This window comes from Salvelinus alpinus, chromosome 3 (assembly GCF_045679555.1).
Source record: "Salvelinus alpinus chromosome 3, SLU_Salpinus.1, whole genome shotgun sequence".
In the NCBI taxonomy this organism is placed as follows: Eukaryota; Metazoa; Chordata; class Actinopteri; order Salmoniformes; family Salmonidae; genus Salvelinus; species Salvelinus alpinus.
The window spans coordinates 51,592,512-51,606,539 of NC_092088.1; the positions used below are offsets into that span (position 1 = coordinate 51,592,512).

Below are 14,028 nucleotides of genomic sequence, written 5' to 3' on the forward strand. Positions count from 1 at the left end.
GCTGCACCCGGCGGGAGTCCAGTATCCGGTGGACGGTATAAGCCGACTGGCCTCCGATGACACGGGGCGGAGGGGGAGGTCTGCCTGCCGGAATAAGGGGAGAAAAAACAACAGGTTTTAATAAAGAAATGTGAAATGTGGGATTGATTTTAAGGGATCTGGGTAAGTGCAGGCGAAAAGTAACGGGATTGACTCTCCTGGCAATCTTAAAGGGTCCGATGAATCTCTGGGACAGCTTGCGAGACTCCACCCGTAGCGGTAAGTTTTTTGTTGAGAGCCATACTCTCTGGCCGGGGTACAGGGTAGGACCGGGACGGCGACGTCTGTTGGCTTGTCGTTGGTACTGCTGTGAGGAACGCAGAAGATTAAGACGGGCCTTCTTCCACGTAAGCCGACAGCGTCTGATGAACCTCGAGGCTGAAGGCACTCTGACTTCTGCCTCCTGGTCCGGGAACAATAGAGGAGCATAGCCAAACTGACACTCGTGCGGGGATATACCAGTGGAGGAGGAGCACAAGGTGTTGTGCGCGTACTCAGCCCAAACAATGAAGGATGACCATGTGGATGGGTTGTTGGAAACCATACATCTGAGGGTGGTTTCCAGCTCCTGATTCATCCTTTCAGTTTGGCCGTTGGACTCCGGATGGTACCCTGAAGATAAACTGGCCGTGGCCCCTATGAGTTGGCAGAAGGCCTTCCAAAACCTTGAGGCGAACTGGGGACCTCTGTCGGAAACCATATCTTGCGGGATGCCAAAGACTCGGAACACATGGTTAATCACCAACTCAGCTGTTTCCTTGGCAGAAGGTAATTTGGTCAAGGGAACAAACCTGGCCGCCTTAGAAAACCTGTCGATGATGACTAGGATCGTAGTATTACCATGGGACGGAGGAAGGCCAGTAATAAAGTCCAGCGAGATATGGGACCAGGGTCGGTGGGGAATAGATAAAGGGTGAAGGAGTCCTTGAGGGCGGAGGTGAGAAGATTTGCCCTGGCAGCACACGGAACAGGCCTTGACGAAAGTGGCAACGTCTTCTTTTATGGTGGGCCACCAGAACTTACGCTGGATGAACTCCAAGGTGCGACCTACGCCCGGGTGACAGGTGAGGCGAGAGGAGTGCCCCCACAGAAGGACTTGGGACCTTGCTGCCTTGGGAACAAACAACCGATTAGCAGGACCTCCTCCAGGGCCCGGTTCGATGGCTTGAGCTTGTTTCACGGTATCCTCCACTTGCCACGAGATCGGAGCCACGATCTTAGCGGCAGGAAGAACAGTCATGTCAGTATCTTCTCGAATGGCAGGAGAGTAGACTCGTGACAAGGAATCCGGTTTGAGATTCTTCGACCCGGGTCTATAGGTGAGAATAAACTGGAATCGGCTGAAGAAAAGAGACCATCGAGCTTGTCTGGAGTTCAACCGCTTCGCCTGCTGGATATACTCCAGATTTTTGTGGTCCGTAAGCACTTGAAACGGTTGAGAAGCCCCCTCGAGCCAGTGTCTCCATTCCTTCAATGCCATCTTAACCGCTAGGAGTTCACGATCCCCCACATCGTAATTCCTCTCGGCCGGGGTAAGCCGGTGAGAGAAGAAGGCGCAAGGATGAAGCCTCTTGTCTTCACCCCTCTGAGACAGGACAGCTCCAACACCAACCTCTGATGCGTCTACCTCCACCACAAAAGGTTCATCCGCCGTCGGTAGTGTCAGGATGGGAGCAGAGAGGATGCGCTGCTTGAGTCCTTGGAAGGCCGTCTCAGCTTCTCTTCCCCACAGAAACCTTGTGTTGCCACCCTTGGTTAAAGCTGAGAGAGGGGCTGCCACCGAGCTGAAGTTCTTGATGAACTTGCGGTAGAAGTTAGTGAAGCCCAGGAAACGCTGAACTTCCTTAACGGACTTGGGGGTGGGCCAATCTGCTACCGCCCCTACCTTCTTGGGGTCCATCTGGACTCGACCGGGTTCCACTACAAATCCCAGGAACTGTACTCGAGAGGAATGGAATTCACACTTTTCCGGCTTAACGTACAAATGGCTGTCTAGGAGGCGTTTGAGCACTTGTCTGACATGCTTAGTGTGTTCTTGAAGGGAGCTCGAAAAGATGAGGATGTCATCCAAGTAAACAAACACGAAAATGTTAAGCATATCCCTAAGCACATCGTTTATGAGCGCTTGGAACACAGCCGGGGCGTTGGTCAGGCCGAAGGGCATCACCAAGTATTCGTAGTGACCAGTAGGCGTGTTGAAAGCGGTCTTCCACTCGTCACCGGGTTTGATCCGCACAAGATGGTATGCGTTCCGCAGGTCAAGCTTAGTGAAGACCACTGCTTCCTGGAGCAGCTCAAAGGCTGTGGCCATAAGGGGTAGCGGGTAGCGGTTACGGACGGTTATGGCATTAAGTCCCCGGTAGTCGATGCAAGGACGTAATCCCCCGTCTTTTTTGGCCACAAAGAAAAACCCTGCTCCCGCCGGCGAGGTGGATGGACGCATGAGGCCTGCTGCCAGAGCGTCCTTGATGTAGGTATCCATAGCAGCTCGTTCGGGAGGAGATAGGGAAAAGATCCGACCCCTGGGGGGGCAGGTGCCCGGAAACAGGTCGATGGGGCAATCGTAAGGTCTATGGGGTGGTAGTTTGGTGGCCCTCTGTTTGCTAAATACCGGTTTGAGGTCATGGTAACACTCGGGAACTCGGGACAGGTCGATGGATTCTAGAGACTCGGGAGGGGAACTCGGGGAACTTGGGAAGATACAAGTGGCTTGGCACGTAGGACCCCACTGCTTGATAGTGCCCACAGACCAGTCGATGTGAGGGTTATGGCTGTGAAGCCAGGGGTATCCAAGGACGAGAGGGAACTCTGAACACGAGGTCAGATGAAAGTTCATCACTTCCTGGTGTTGGGAAACTGAAAGACGCAAGGGGGTAGTGACACGAGTGACAAGTCCAGATCCCAAAGGGCTTCCATCCAACGTAGTAACCCTTATGGGGTCACTTAGAGGTTCAGAGGGAACGCCATTCTCCTTCGCCCAGACACCATCCATGAAGTTACCTGCGGCTCCAGAGTCTACCAAGGCTTGAAGGGGAAGCTCGTGGTTGTCCCAGGAAAGGGTAACTGGAATGAGCAGGCGGGAGTTGGATGGATGAGAGGAGGTTATGTTTCCCGTTACCGTCCTCCCAGGCCTGCACGGGAGAGTGCGTTTTCCCTGGAGCCCGGGACACGTGGAGAGGAAATGGCCCGGTTTGCCGCAATATAGACAGCATCGCTCCCTCATCCGGCGGTCTCTCTCAGCCTGGGAGATGCGTCCAACCTGCATGGGTTCCGGTGGAGTCAGCGGGGATAAAGGTGGAGACTCGGAGCTGGGACCGATAGGAGCTAGGGTGAGAGATCTACGGTTGAGCTCTCTCTCTCTCAGACGCTGGTCTATGCGTGAAGCCAACTTGATCAGGGACTCGAGGTTGTCCGGTGGTTCCCGAGTGACCAGTTCATCTTGGATGGTGTCGGAAAGACCCTTCAAAAAGCACACTGTGAGCGCCTCGTCATTCCAGCCACTCGCTGCTGCCACCGTGCGGAACTGGATGGCATAGTCCGTCACGCTGCGCCGACCTTGGCGGAGAGTCAGGAGCTGTTTGGCTGAGTCAGGACCGCTGGTAGGACCTTGAAACACTCGCTTGAATTCTTCAGCAAAGGTAGAGTAGCTGGCACAGCAGGGACTTTGGGCATCCCACACAGCAGTAGCCCAGGCTAGGGCTTTTTCCGACAGCAGGGTGATGATATATGCTATCTTGGACCGGTCGGAGGGAAATGACGAGGGTTGCAGCTCGAAGGAGAGAGAACATTGGGTGAAAAACCCCTTACAACCACTCGGATCACCTGAGAACCGTTGGGGAGGCGGCAGACGAGGTTCAGCCAGGGGGTTAACTGCCACGGGCACTTGAATCTGATGAACTGGAGCAGAAGCGGTTGCAGGAGAAAGTTGATCAGAAATCTGCTTTATGGAAGTCATCATCTCCGACAGAAGTTGAGAATGTCCAGCCATTAAGGCCTCTTGCTGAACCAGAGCAGCTTCGTGACGTTGGACAGTCCCCTCGTGGTGGGACAGCATGGGAAAAAAGTCCTGGGTACTGGCTGCCTCTGGGTTCATTTTAATGGCTCAGTGTTTCTGTCAGGACCCGGTGCGAGAAACAGTCACTAAATCGGCAGAACCCAGAAGATGAGGCAGACACAGCAGTACTAGAGATGGTGGTTTAATAAAAAATAGATATCTTCCAAAATACAAAGAAAATCCACAAAGTGGTAAAAACAGCAAGGGAAAAACAAACCTCAAAAGACTAATCCAAAATACAAAAGAACAAAATCAGAGAACCTCTGGAAAATCCAACAAGAGAAAAAATATATGTTCACAACAAGGCTTGGGCTGGGGCTGGGTGCTAACATACAAACACTGAGCAAGGAACTGAGGAACACACAGGGATTAAATACTAACAAGGGAACGACATACAGGTGCAAACAATAATTAGAGCAAGGGAAAAACAAAAGGTACAAAAAAGGTGCAATGGGGACATCTAGTGACAAAAAACCAGAACAGTCCTGGCCAAAACCTGACACCTGGTTGGATTTCTTCTCAGGTTTTTGCCTGCCATATGAGTTCTGTTATACTCACAGACATAATTCAAACAGTTTTTGAAACTTCAGAGTGTTTTCTATCCAATACATACTCATAATAATATGCATATATTATGACTGAGGAGCAGGCCATTTACTCTGGGCACCTCTGTGCACCTTTCATCCAAGCTACTCAATACTGCCCCTGCAGCCATAAGAAGTTAATATTGTGTGAGAAGTGAGAGGACCTGAAATACTGACAGACTCTCTTTAAAACGTTGGTAATGCGGCTTCCTTTCTTCCTTCTTTTATTCAGGTGACATTAGGGGTAGTGTGGTAGAATCAGTGTTCATATATTGCCCACATGGACAGAAGGCAATGCTAAGGCTAATACAGGCTCTTGGATAACTCCAAAATATTAATGACTTACATATGATTTTTCTACATAACTTCATAACCTCATTACAGTCTGTTTCATTATAAGCAAATTGTGTGGGGTAGTGCTTTGGACTTATAAGGAGTTTGAGATGAAAAAACAGTATGTCACCAAGCATATTGATGGATTGACTACGTCTCAAAATGATTGAACGTGATTGCGTTCAGAGAAGTGACTTTGCCATGAAGGGCCTGCATTTGTGTAGTAACAAATTCTGCATTTAGGTTTATTTATCACATAGTGTCTCATCGTATAAAGATGATGAACTAGCTCAGCTCTGATACTTCCTTTGAACACAATTTCATTCCCTATAACTGCTTTCCATGTTAGTCCGTTGGTAATGAAATCTAGTACAAATCTCGTACATTATTCCAATGATACAAAGTCAAACATGATTCAATGCAATACAGCCTCTTAAATACGACAGCTCTGAATGTGGAATATCTATAGAAATCTTTATTTGGCATAAGAAAAATAACATAAAATAAGTCTGTGTCTGTGTGTGTCTCATCTGTGACATAAATCGTGATCTCGTATAAATACATCTCTGGGCCCGGTTGCATAAAACATTTAAAGTTATCTTTTCCCTTAAAGTTTCATTAACTTTAAGTCAGTTGCACAAAACATTAAGGTGAATCCCCCCCTTAAATTTAGTGGCAAAGATAAGGATCCCCATGATTTACCTTAACTGCTTAATTCAGTATCGATTTCAATGTAAACGTCATTTGTGGAGTTGAATGTCGCTTTCATCTGCCCTGGTTACAAAAGGAAAACATTAACCAGCTAACTACTTACCTAAACAATGGAAGGTGCACAAACCATGGCTACAAAGCTAGCTGGCTAGTTAGCTATCCACTCTGTAAGCTAGCTTGATGTGCTAGAAAGAAATAGAAACAAGTTGAGAAAAAAGTAACTACAATAAACTTGGTTTATTATCTTCTGAAGCAATTTGGTTATCCTGTCTTGAGTGTAGAAGTTCTGTTCTGCTATCTCACAAAATACATGTAATCTCTTTGAGGAAACATTTAGTCAGTGAATCAGGCCGTCTCCATGGTAACCAGATACTCTTTCAGCCGTACATGCCTTCAAACTACAGTAAAACCCCTTAAGTATGCTCTTACCTAAGGGAATATTTGAGGGGATCTCTTTAACACCCTTAAACAATTATCTTATAATTGGGACAATTATTCCTTAAGGTGAACCCTTAAGGGAAACACTTAAGATGTTTTATGCAACTGGGCCCTGACAGTCTAGATGTTAGTTGCTCAGTAACAGAACAAAGAAAATAAAAACGATCTGCTGCCTAAAGTAAATGTACTGTGATTAAACCCCAGCATAATATGACATACACTGTATATTTCTCTCCTTTCTCCCAGAAACCATGGTGAGCAAGGAGAGCAGCAGGGTCGTGCTCTCCAACTCAGAGTCAGATTCAGAGACAGGCCCGTCACATAGCTTGGAGGCACAATACGGTCCTGACGGCAAACAGCAGGTGAAGAAGAGGAACAAAGCCTTACAAGTCCGCTTCAAGGATATCTGTGACGCCCAGAACGAGCAGCGGGCAGGGGGGCGAGGAGCAAGGTCCATTTCCTGTAAAGTGGCATACAGAAAGTACATGGCGATGCCTGCGCGGCGCTCCATCCCCAATGTGACTAAGAGCACGGGTGTCCAGACGTCACCAGACCTTACGAAACACTACCAGACTTTCCCCTTCGAGCGAAAGAAAGGACACACGATCAAACACACGGCCTTGGTGGAGGACTACAAGGGTCAAAACAATGGGTTTTTGAGTGACTTGAAAGGTCAGGAGGGGGCAGTGAGTTTAGAGGAGTGCTCGTCATCTCAGGGTGCAGGGAAGCATGTGCGGCAGACGCAGGCTCTGCTCCACCACAGGGACGACAGCAGTGGCACCGAGGATCTGTTATCCGGTGCCAACTGCGTAGACGGGCGTGCGTGCCCGGACCCCTCTCTCCTCACAAAGGACACAGAGTGCTTTGCAAATGACCCAACTCCCATGGGAGAGCCGGAGAACCAGGCTTCTGGCGTGAGGACCAAACACAAAGTATTATCCAAAGTGGACACGATGGGTGCCAACCCTTCCGCCAAACGCCAGTTGGCAAACTGCGAGGAACCCTTACAGGACACAAGATCAAAGGTCACAAGTCCTGTTGCCTGGAACTCCCTGACGCAAGTGGAGAGTCTAGGGCTAGGGAGTCCGTCGGCGCACCACAAACGCAAGAAGGCCATGCAGCCTAATGGACAACAGTCTCAGACACTGCCTCACCCCCACAGTGCTGGCTGCTCTGTGGTCAAGGTAAAGGCACATCAGTACCAATCAGGGACTTTACCAGCCCCAAGGAAAACACAGTCGGGCCTGGAGGACCAGGCTTGCCCCCCAGGACGGCAGGGTGCCTGTCAGCAGATAGTGCCCTTACCTGGGAATGGGGATATTAAGGGAAAGCTCCAGGCCATGGAAAACATCATCAGCTCCAGTCAGGAGACCATCAAAGTTTTACTGGGGGTCATCCAAGAGCTGGAGAAGGGCGAGGCTCAAAGAGAAGGGTGAGTTGAACCATCCACCATGCATCAAATGTGTCTAAATTCCTCAAGGTGGGAATTTGACTCCAGTTCTTACTTGACAGGAGGGTGGTTTAAAAATAAAATATATCGATTTTTAAATAATTCTTTTGCGGAATTGCCTTCTTGAACATATGAACTTGTGTCTTGATTACAAACTAGTATTTGATCTGTAAATATGGATACAAATGTTAAATTACGAGCCTAGTTTAGCCAAGGAGAAAGCACTGAGCTATGTAGGGAGAAAGACAGGATCCTTCCTGGTCAGCCATGATTGGCTGAGATAATGGAGGGGCTGAAGACGCCAAGAGATGAGTCCTGATTGGTCTGTCATGTCACATAACAGAATGGGGGCTTACATGGTCAGTTTATAGATAGTCTTGGCTATCACAGATTTTTGGAATGATATACAGTTGAAGTCGGAAGTTTACATTCTGTCACGACTTCCGCCGAAGTCGGCCCTTCTCCTTGTTCGGGTGGTGTTCGGCGGTCGACGTCACCGGCTTTCTAGTCACCATCGATCCATTTTTCAGTTTCGTTTTGTTTTGTCTGTATTATACACACCTGGTTTCAATTCCCCTTTCATGTTCCCTATTTAACCCTCTGGCTTTCATTTCTGTTTTGTCCGTGATTGTTTGTGCGTTAGTGGTTGTGGTTTATACGTTGTGTTTGTGATTATTTCCATTTGTGGAATTTTTGCCATTAATTTTGAGTAAAACACTGTGGTTTCGCTCAACACCTGTGTCCTGCGCTTGACTCCGATAATTCTCCGCACACAACCCTGACAGAATCACGGACCTCTTCAAATGGAGTCAGCAGGCGCAGCCAGACCTTCTCTACCAGTAGAGGAGCAGGTTCAACAGCACGCGACCATGTTGCATAGTTTAGGGACAGCCATGGATTGCGTGCTGCAAACTATAGACAGATGGGAGAGAGGAGGTCTCCCAGTAAATCAGACCCCAGCACCAACACCCGCACCTCTACCTACACCACCGTCCATCCCTCCACCGGTCGGACCCAGTGGGATTCGGCTCTCGCTCCCAGGAGCGTATGATGGAACAGCAGCCGGGTGCCAGGGGTTCCTCCTACAGCTGGAGCTCTACCTGGCATCTGTTCATCCGTCCCCTTCGGGATCCGAGAGGGTGGGCGCCCTCATCTCCTGTCTGACTGGTAAAGCCCTGGAGTGGGCCAACGCCATCTGGGGAAGAGAGGGTTCTACCCTGGATAATTATGATGACTTCTCTCGCCGCTACCGTGCAGTTTTTGATCATCCACCTGAAGGGAGAGCGGCGGGAGAGCGATTGTTCCATCTAAGACAGGGGATGAGGAGCGCTCAAGAATTTGCCCTGGACTTCCGTACTCTGGCCGCTGGTGCGGGATGGAATGAGCGGGCCCTGATTGATCATTACAGGTGTAGTCTACGAGAGGACGTTCGTAGGGAGCTAGCCTCCAGGGACACCACTCTCAACCTGGACCAGCTGGTGGATTTATCTATCCGGCTGGATAACCTGTTGGCCTCCCGCGGGCGTCTAGATCGGGGTCCGCCCATTCCATTACCCAGCTCCTTGGATCCAACCCCTATGGAGTTGGGAGGGGCTGCTAGGAGGGAGACCGGAGGGGGACCCACTCCATGTACCAACTGTGGACGCAGAGGGCACACTGCTGTCCGGTGCTGGGGTGTTTCTCCTGGAAGTCGAGGTAGCAGGCGGAGCACTGGTGGGTCGTCTCAGGTGAGTAGGCACATAACTCACCCAGAGCCTTCTGTTGCACACATGTGGTTACCTATAGAATTTCCTGAGTTTTCCCCACATCCCCAGCATAAGGCGCTAGTAGATTCAGGCGCAGCTGGGAACTTTATTGACCGCTCTTTGGCTCATAGCTTAGGGATCCCTATTATTCCTGTTGATGTTCCCTTCCCTGTACATGCCTTAGATAGTCGTCCTTTGGGGTCGGGGCTGGTTGGGGAGGTCACAGCGCCCATCGCTATGAGAACGCAGGGGGATCACGAGGAGAGAATTAGTCTCTTCTTGATCGACTCTCCTGCGTTTCCTGTTGTGTTGGGTCTTCCCTGGTTGGCCTCTCATGATCCGATTATTTCGTGGCAACAGAGGGCTCTCAAGGGATGGTCCTGTCAGTGTTCAGGGAGGTGTGTAGGTGTTTCCTTAGGTGCCACTACGGTGGAAAGTCCAAACCAGGTTTCCACCATGCACATTCCTCCCGAATATGCCGATTTGGCACTCGCCTTCTGTAAGAAGAAGGCGACTCAATTACCACCCCATCGACCGGGGGATTGTGCGATAGATCTCTTGGTAGACGCTACACTTCCCAGGAGTCACGTATATCCTCTGTCACAGGAGGAGACGGTGGCTATGGAGACATATGTCACCGAATCTCTGGGACAGGGATACATTCGGCCTTCCATCTCACCTGTCTCCTCGAGTTTCTTTTTTGTGAAGAAGGATGGAGGTTTGCGCCCGTGTATTGATTATCGCGCATTAAATAAGATCACGGTAAAATACAGTTACCCGCTACCACTCATAGCCAGTATGACCGAGTCATTACACGGGGCGCGCTTCTTCACAAAATTGGACCTCAGGAGCGCGTACAACCTGGTGCATATCAAGGGGGGAGATGAGTGGAAGACAGCATTTAGCACCACTTCTGGGCATTATGAGTACCTCGTCATGCCGTATGGGTTAATGAATGCTCCATCAGTCTTCCAATCCTTTGTGGATGAGATCTTCAGGGACCTGCACGGGCAGGGTGTAGTGGTGTATATAGATGACATTCTAATATACTCCGCTACACGCGCCGAGCATGTGTCCCTAGTGCGCAGGGTGCTTGGTCGACTGTTGGAGCATGACCTGTACGTCAAGGCTGAGAAATGTCTGTTCTTCCAACAGTCCATCTCCTTCCTAGGGTACCGCTTTTCAGCGTCAGGGGTAGAGATGGAGAATGACCGCATTTCAGCCGTGCGTAATTGGCCGACTCCAACCACGGTAAAGGAGGTGCAGCGGTTTTTAGGGTTTGCCAACTACTACCGGAGATTTATCCGGGGTTTTGGTCAGGTAGCGGCTCCCATTACCTCACTGCTGAAGGGAGGACCGGTGCGACTGCAGTGGACAGCTGGGGCGGACGGGGCGTTTGGTCACCTGAAGGCTCTGTTTACCTCAGCTCCCGTGCTGGCTCATCCTGATCCTTCCTTAGCATTCATAGTTGAGGTGGACGCGTCCGAGGCAGGGATAGGGGCTGTGCTGTCTCAGCACTCGGGTACGCCACCAAAACTCCGCCCCTGTGCATTCTTTTCGAAGAAGCTCAGCCCGGCGGAGCGAAACTATGATGTGGGGGACCGGGAGTTGCTGGCTGTTGTCATGGCCCTGAAAGCGTGGAGACATTGGCTTGAGGGGGCTAGACACCCTTTTCTTATTTGGACTGACCACCGCAATCTGGAGTACATCCGGGCGGCGAGGAGAATGAACCCTCGCCAGGCAAGGTGGGCCATGTTTTTTACCCGTTTTGATTTCACCCTTTCCTACAAACCAGGTTCCCAGAACGTTAAGGCAGACGCACTGTCCCGGCTGTATGATACTGAGGAGCGGTCCACAGATCCCTCTCCCATAATTCCAGCCTCTCGCCTGGTGGCACCGGTGGTGTGGGAGGTGGACGCGGACATCGAACGGGCGTCACGTTCAGAGCCCATTCCACCTGACTGTCCAGCTGGGCGTATGTACGTTCCGTTTGATGTCCGCGATCGTTTGATCTGTTGGGCTCATACGTCACCCTCCTCTGGTCATCCTGGTATTGGTCGGACGGTGCGCTGCCTTGCTGGGAAGTACTGGTGGCCCACTTTAGCTAAGGACGTGCGGGTTTATGTTTCCTCCTGTTCGGTATGCGCACAGTGCAAGGCACCTAGACATCTGCCCAGAGGGAAATTACAACCCCTTCCCGTTCCACAACGACCGTGGTCACACCTATCGGTCGATTTTGTGACGGATCTTCCCCCGTCGCAGGGTAACACCATGATCCTGGTCGTTGTGGATCGGTTTTCTAAGTCCTGCCATCTCCTTCCTTTGCCCGGTCTCCCTACGGCTCTACAAACTGCGGAGGCTCTGTTCACCCACGTATTCCGGCACTACGGGGTGCCTGAGGATATAGTTTCTGATCGGGGTCCCCAATTTACGTCTAGAGTCTGGATGGCGTTTATGGAACGCCTGGGGATCTCGGTCAGCCTTACCTCAGGTTTCCACCCCGAGAGCAACGGGCAGGTGGAAAGAGTCAACCAGGATGTGGGTAGGTTTCTGAGGTCCTATTGCCAGGACCGGCCGGGGGAGTGGGCGGTTTACATCCCCTGGGCGGAGATGGCACAAAACTCCCTCCGCCACTCCTCTACCAACCTATCACCGTTTCAGTGTGTGCTAGGTTACCAGCCGGTCCTGGCACCATGGCATCAGAGCCAGATTGAGGCTCCTGCGGTGGATGAATGGTTTCGGCACTCAGAGGAGACTTGGAACGCTGCCCATGTGCAGTTACAACGGGCCATCAGAAGACAAAAGGCGAGTGCCGTCCGCCACCGCAGTGAGGCCCCGGTGTATGCACCGGGGGATCGGGTCTGGCTCTCGACCCGAAACCTACCCCTTCACCTGCCCTGCCGGAAGCTGGGTCCGCGGTTTGTGGGGCCATTTAAAGTCCTGAGGAGACTGAACGAGGTTTGTTATAGGTTACAACTCCCCCCCGATTACCGTATTAATCCCTCGTTCCATATGTCTCTCCTCAGGCCGGTGGTGGCTGGTCCGCTCCAGCAGTCTGAGGTGCGGGAGGTTCCTCCGCCCCCTCTTGACAGCGAGGGGGTCCCGGCGTATATCGTAAGGGCTATCATGGATTCTAGACGTCGGGCGAAGGGCCTTCAGTACCTCGTGGAGTGGGAGGGGTACGGTCCGGAGGAGAGATGCTGGGTACCGGTGGAGGACATTCTAGATCCATCCATGTTACAAGAGTTTCACCGTCTCCACCCGGATCGCCCTGCACCTCGCCCTCCGGGTCGTCCCCGAGGCCGGTGTCATCGCGCTGCTGGAGCCGCGCGTCAAGGGGAGGGTACTGTCACGACTTCCGCCGAAGTCGGCCCTTCTCCTTGTTCGGGTGGTGTTCGGCGGTCGACGTCACCGGCTTTCTAGTCACCATCGATCCATTTTTCAGTTTCGTTTTGTTTTGTCTGTATTATACACACCTGGTTTCAATTCCCCTATCATGTTCCCTATTTAACCCTCTGGCTTTCATTTCTGTTTTGTCCGTGATTGTTTGTGCGTTAGTGGTTGTGGTTTATACGTTGTGTTTGTGATTATTTCAATTTGTGGAATTTTTGCCATTAATTTTGAGTAAAACACTGTGGTTTCGCTCAACACCTGTGTCCTGCGCTTGACTCCGATAATTCTCCGCACACAACCCTGACACATTCACCTTAGCCAAATACATTTAAACTCAGTTTTTCATAATTCCTGACATTTAATCCTAGTAAAAATTCCTGTTTTAGGTCAGTTGGGATAGCCACTTTATTTTTAAAAATGTGAAATGTCAGAATAATAGTAGAGAGAATGATTTATTTCAGCTTTCATTTCTTTCATCACATTCCCAGTGGGTCAGAAGTTTAATTAGTTCAATTAGTATTTGGTAGCATTGCCTTTAAATTGTTTAACTTGTGTCAAACATTTTGGGTTGCCTTCCACAAGCTTCCAACAATAAGTTGTCCCATTCCTCCTGACAGACCTGGGGCCTGTTGCACAAAACTAGGATAAGGGATTAAGCCAGGATATCTTGGTGATCCTGGCTCAATTGATCCGTAATCCGGTTGCACTAAAGATGGATAGGGGGCAGGAGGATATGTTATGGTATAAATTACCATGGAGATTTATTCTGTGGAGCTAGCCTGCTCCAGACCAGGCTAAATTCCAGGATCTATTTAATCTCATCCCTAATGTCAGTCAGCAGTCACCACAAATGGAAACCAATAGTTATTTCACTGCTCACTATACATTGTTATCACATATAACTAGACCCACTGTTATTATTTAAACGTTTGTGATCATTAATTTCAATGATTTTGGATAAAAAATGATTTTTAGATGATGTTGCTATCATTAGATAATTTACAGTTTCCCATAGACTATAAGGCTATATATAAAATGATAGAATATTAGGGCCACAGAGGGGAAAAAAACACAAGTCATAATATTGTAACCAGTTGTTTTAAAGGAGGACAGTTGTTAAAATGACAGATGTGGGGCATTTCGTGAAATTGTACTTCAGTATGGTTTCATAAACAAAGACATGCTGATGTGCCAGAATATTAAGTATCACATTGTCATAAGTATCAAAACTGTAAAAACAATATGTAGCTTTTCTGCAGAAAGAACCAGCCTCATAAATTT

The 14,028-nt window shown here is 49.9% G+C and overlaps 1 protein-coding gene across 1 annotated transcript in view; it reads left to right on the top strand.

Annotated features, from left to right (window-relative positions):
- LOC139570909 (inhibitory synaptic factor 2A-like) overlaps nt 1-14,028 on the top strand; it is a 48,526-nt gene that overhangs the window by 8,298 nt on the left and 26,200 nt on the right. Inside the window, exon 2 of the mRNA XM_071393225.1 lies at nt 6,406-7,591. Within this exon, the coding sequence (XP_071249326.1) occupies nt 6,411-7,591 (1,181 nt within the window). The 5' untranslated portion in view covers nt 6,406-6,410. The remainder of the gene's footprint in view (nt 1-6,405; nt 7,592-14,028) is intronic.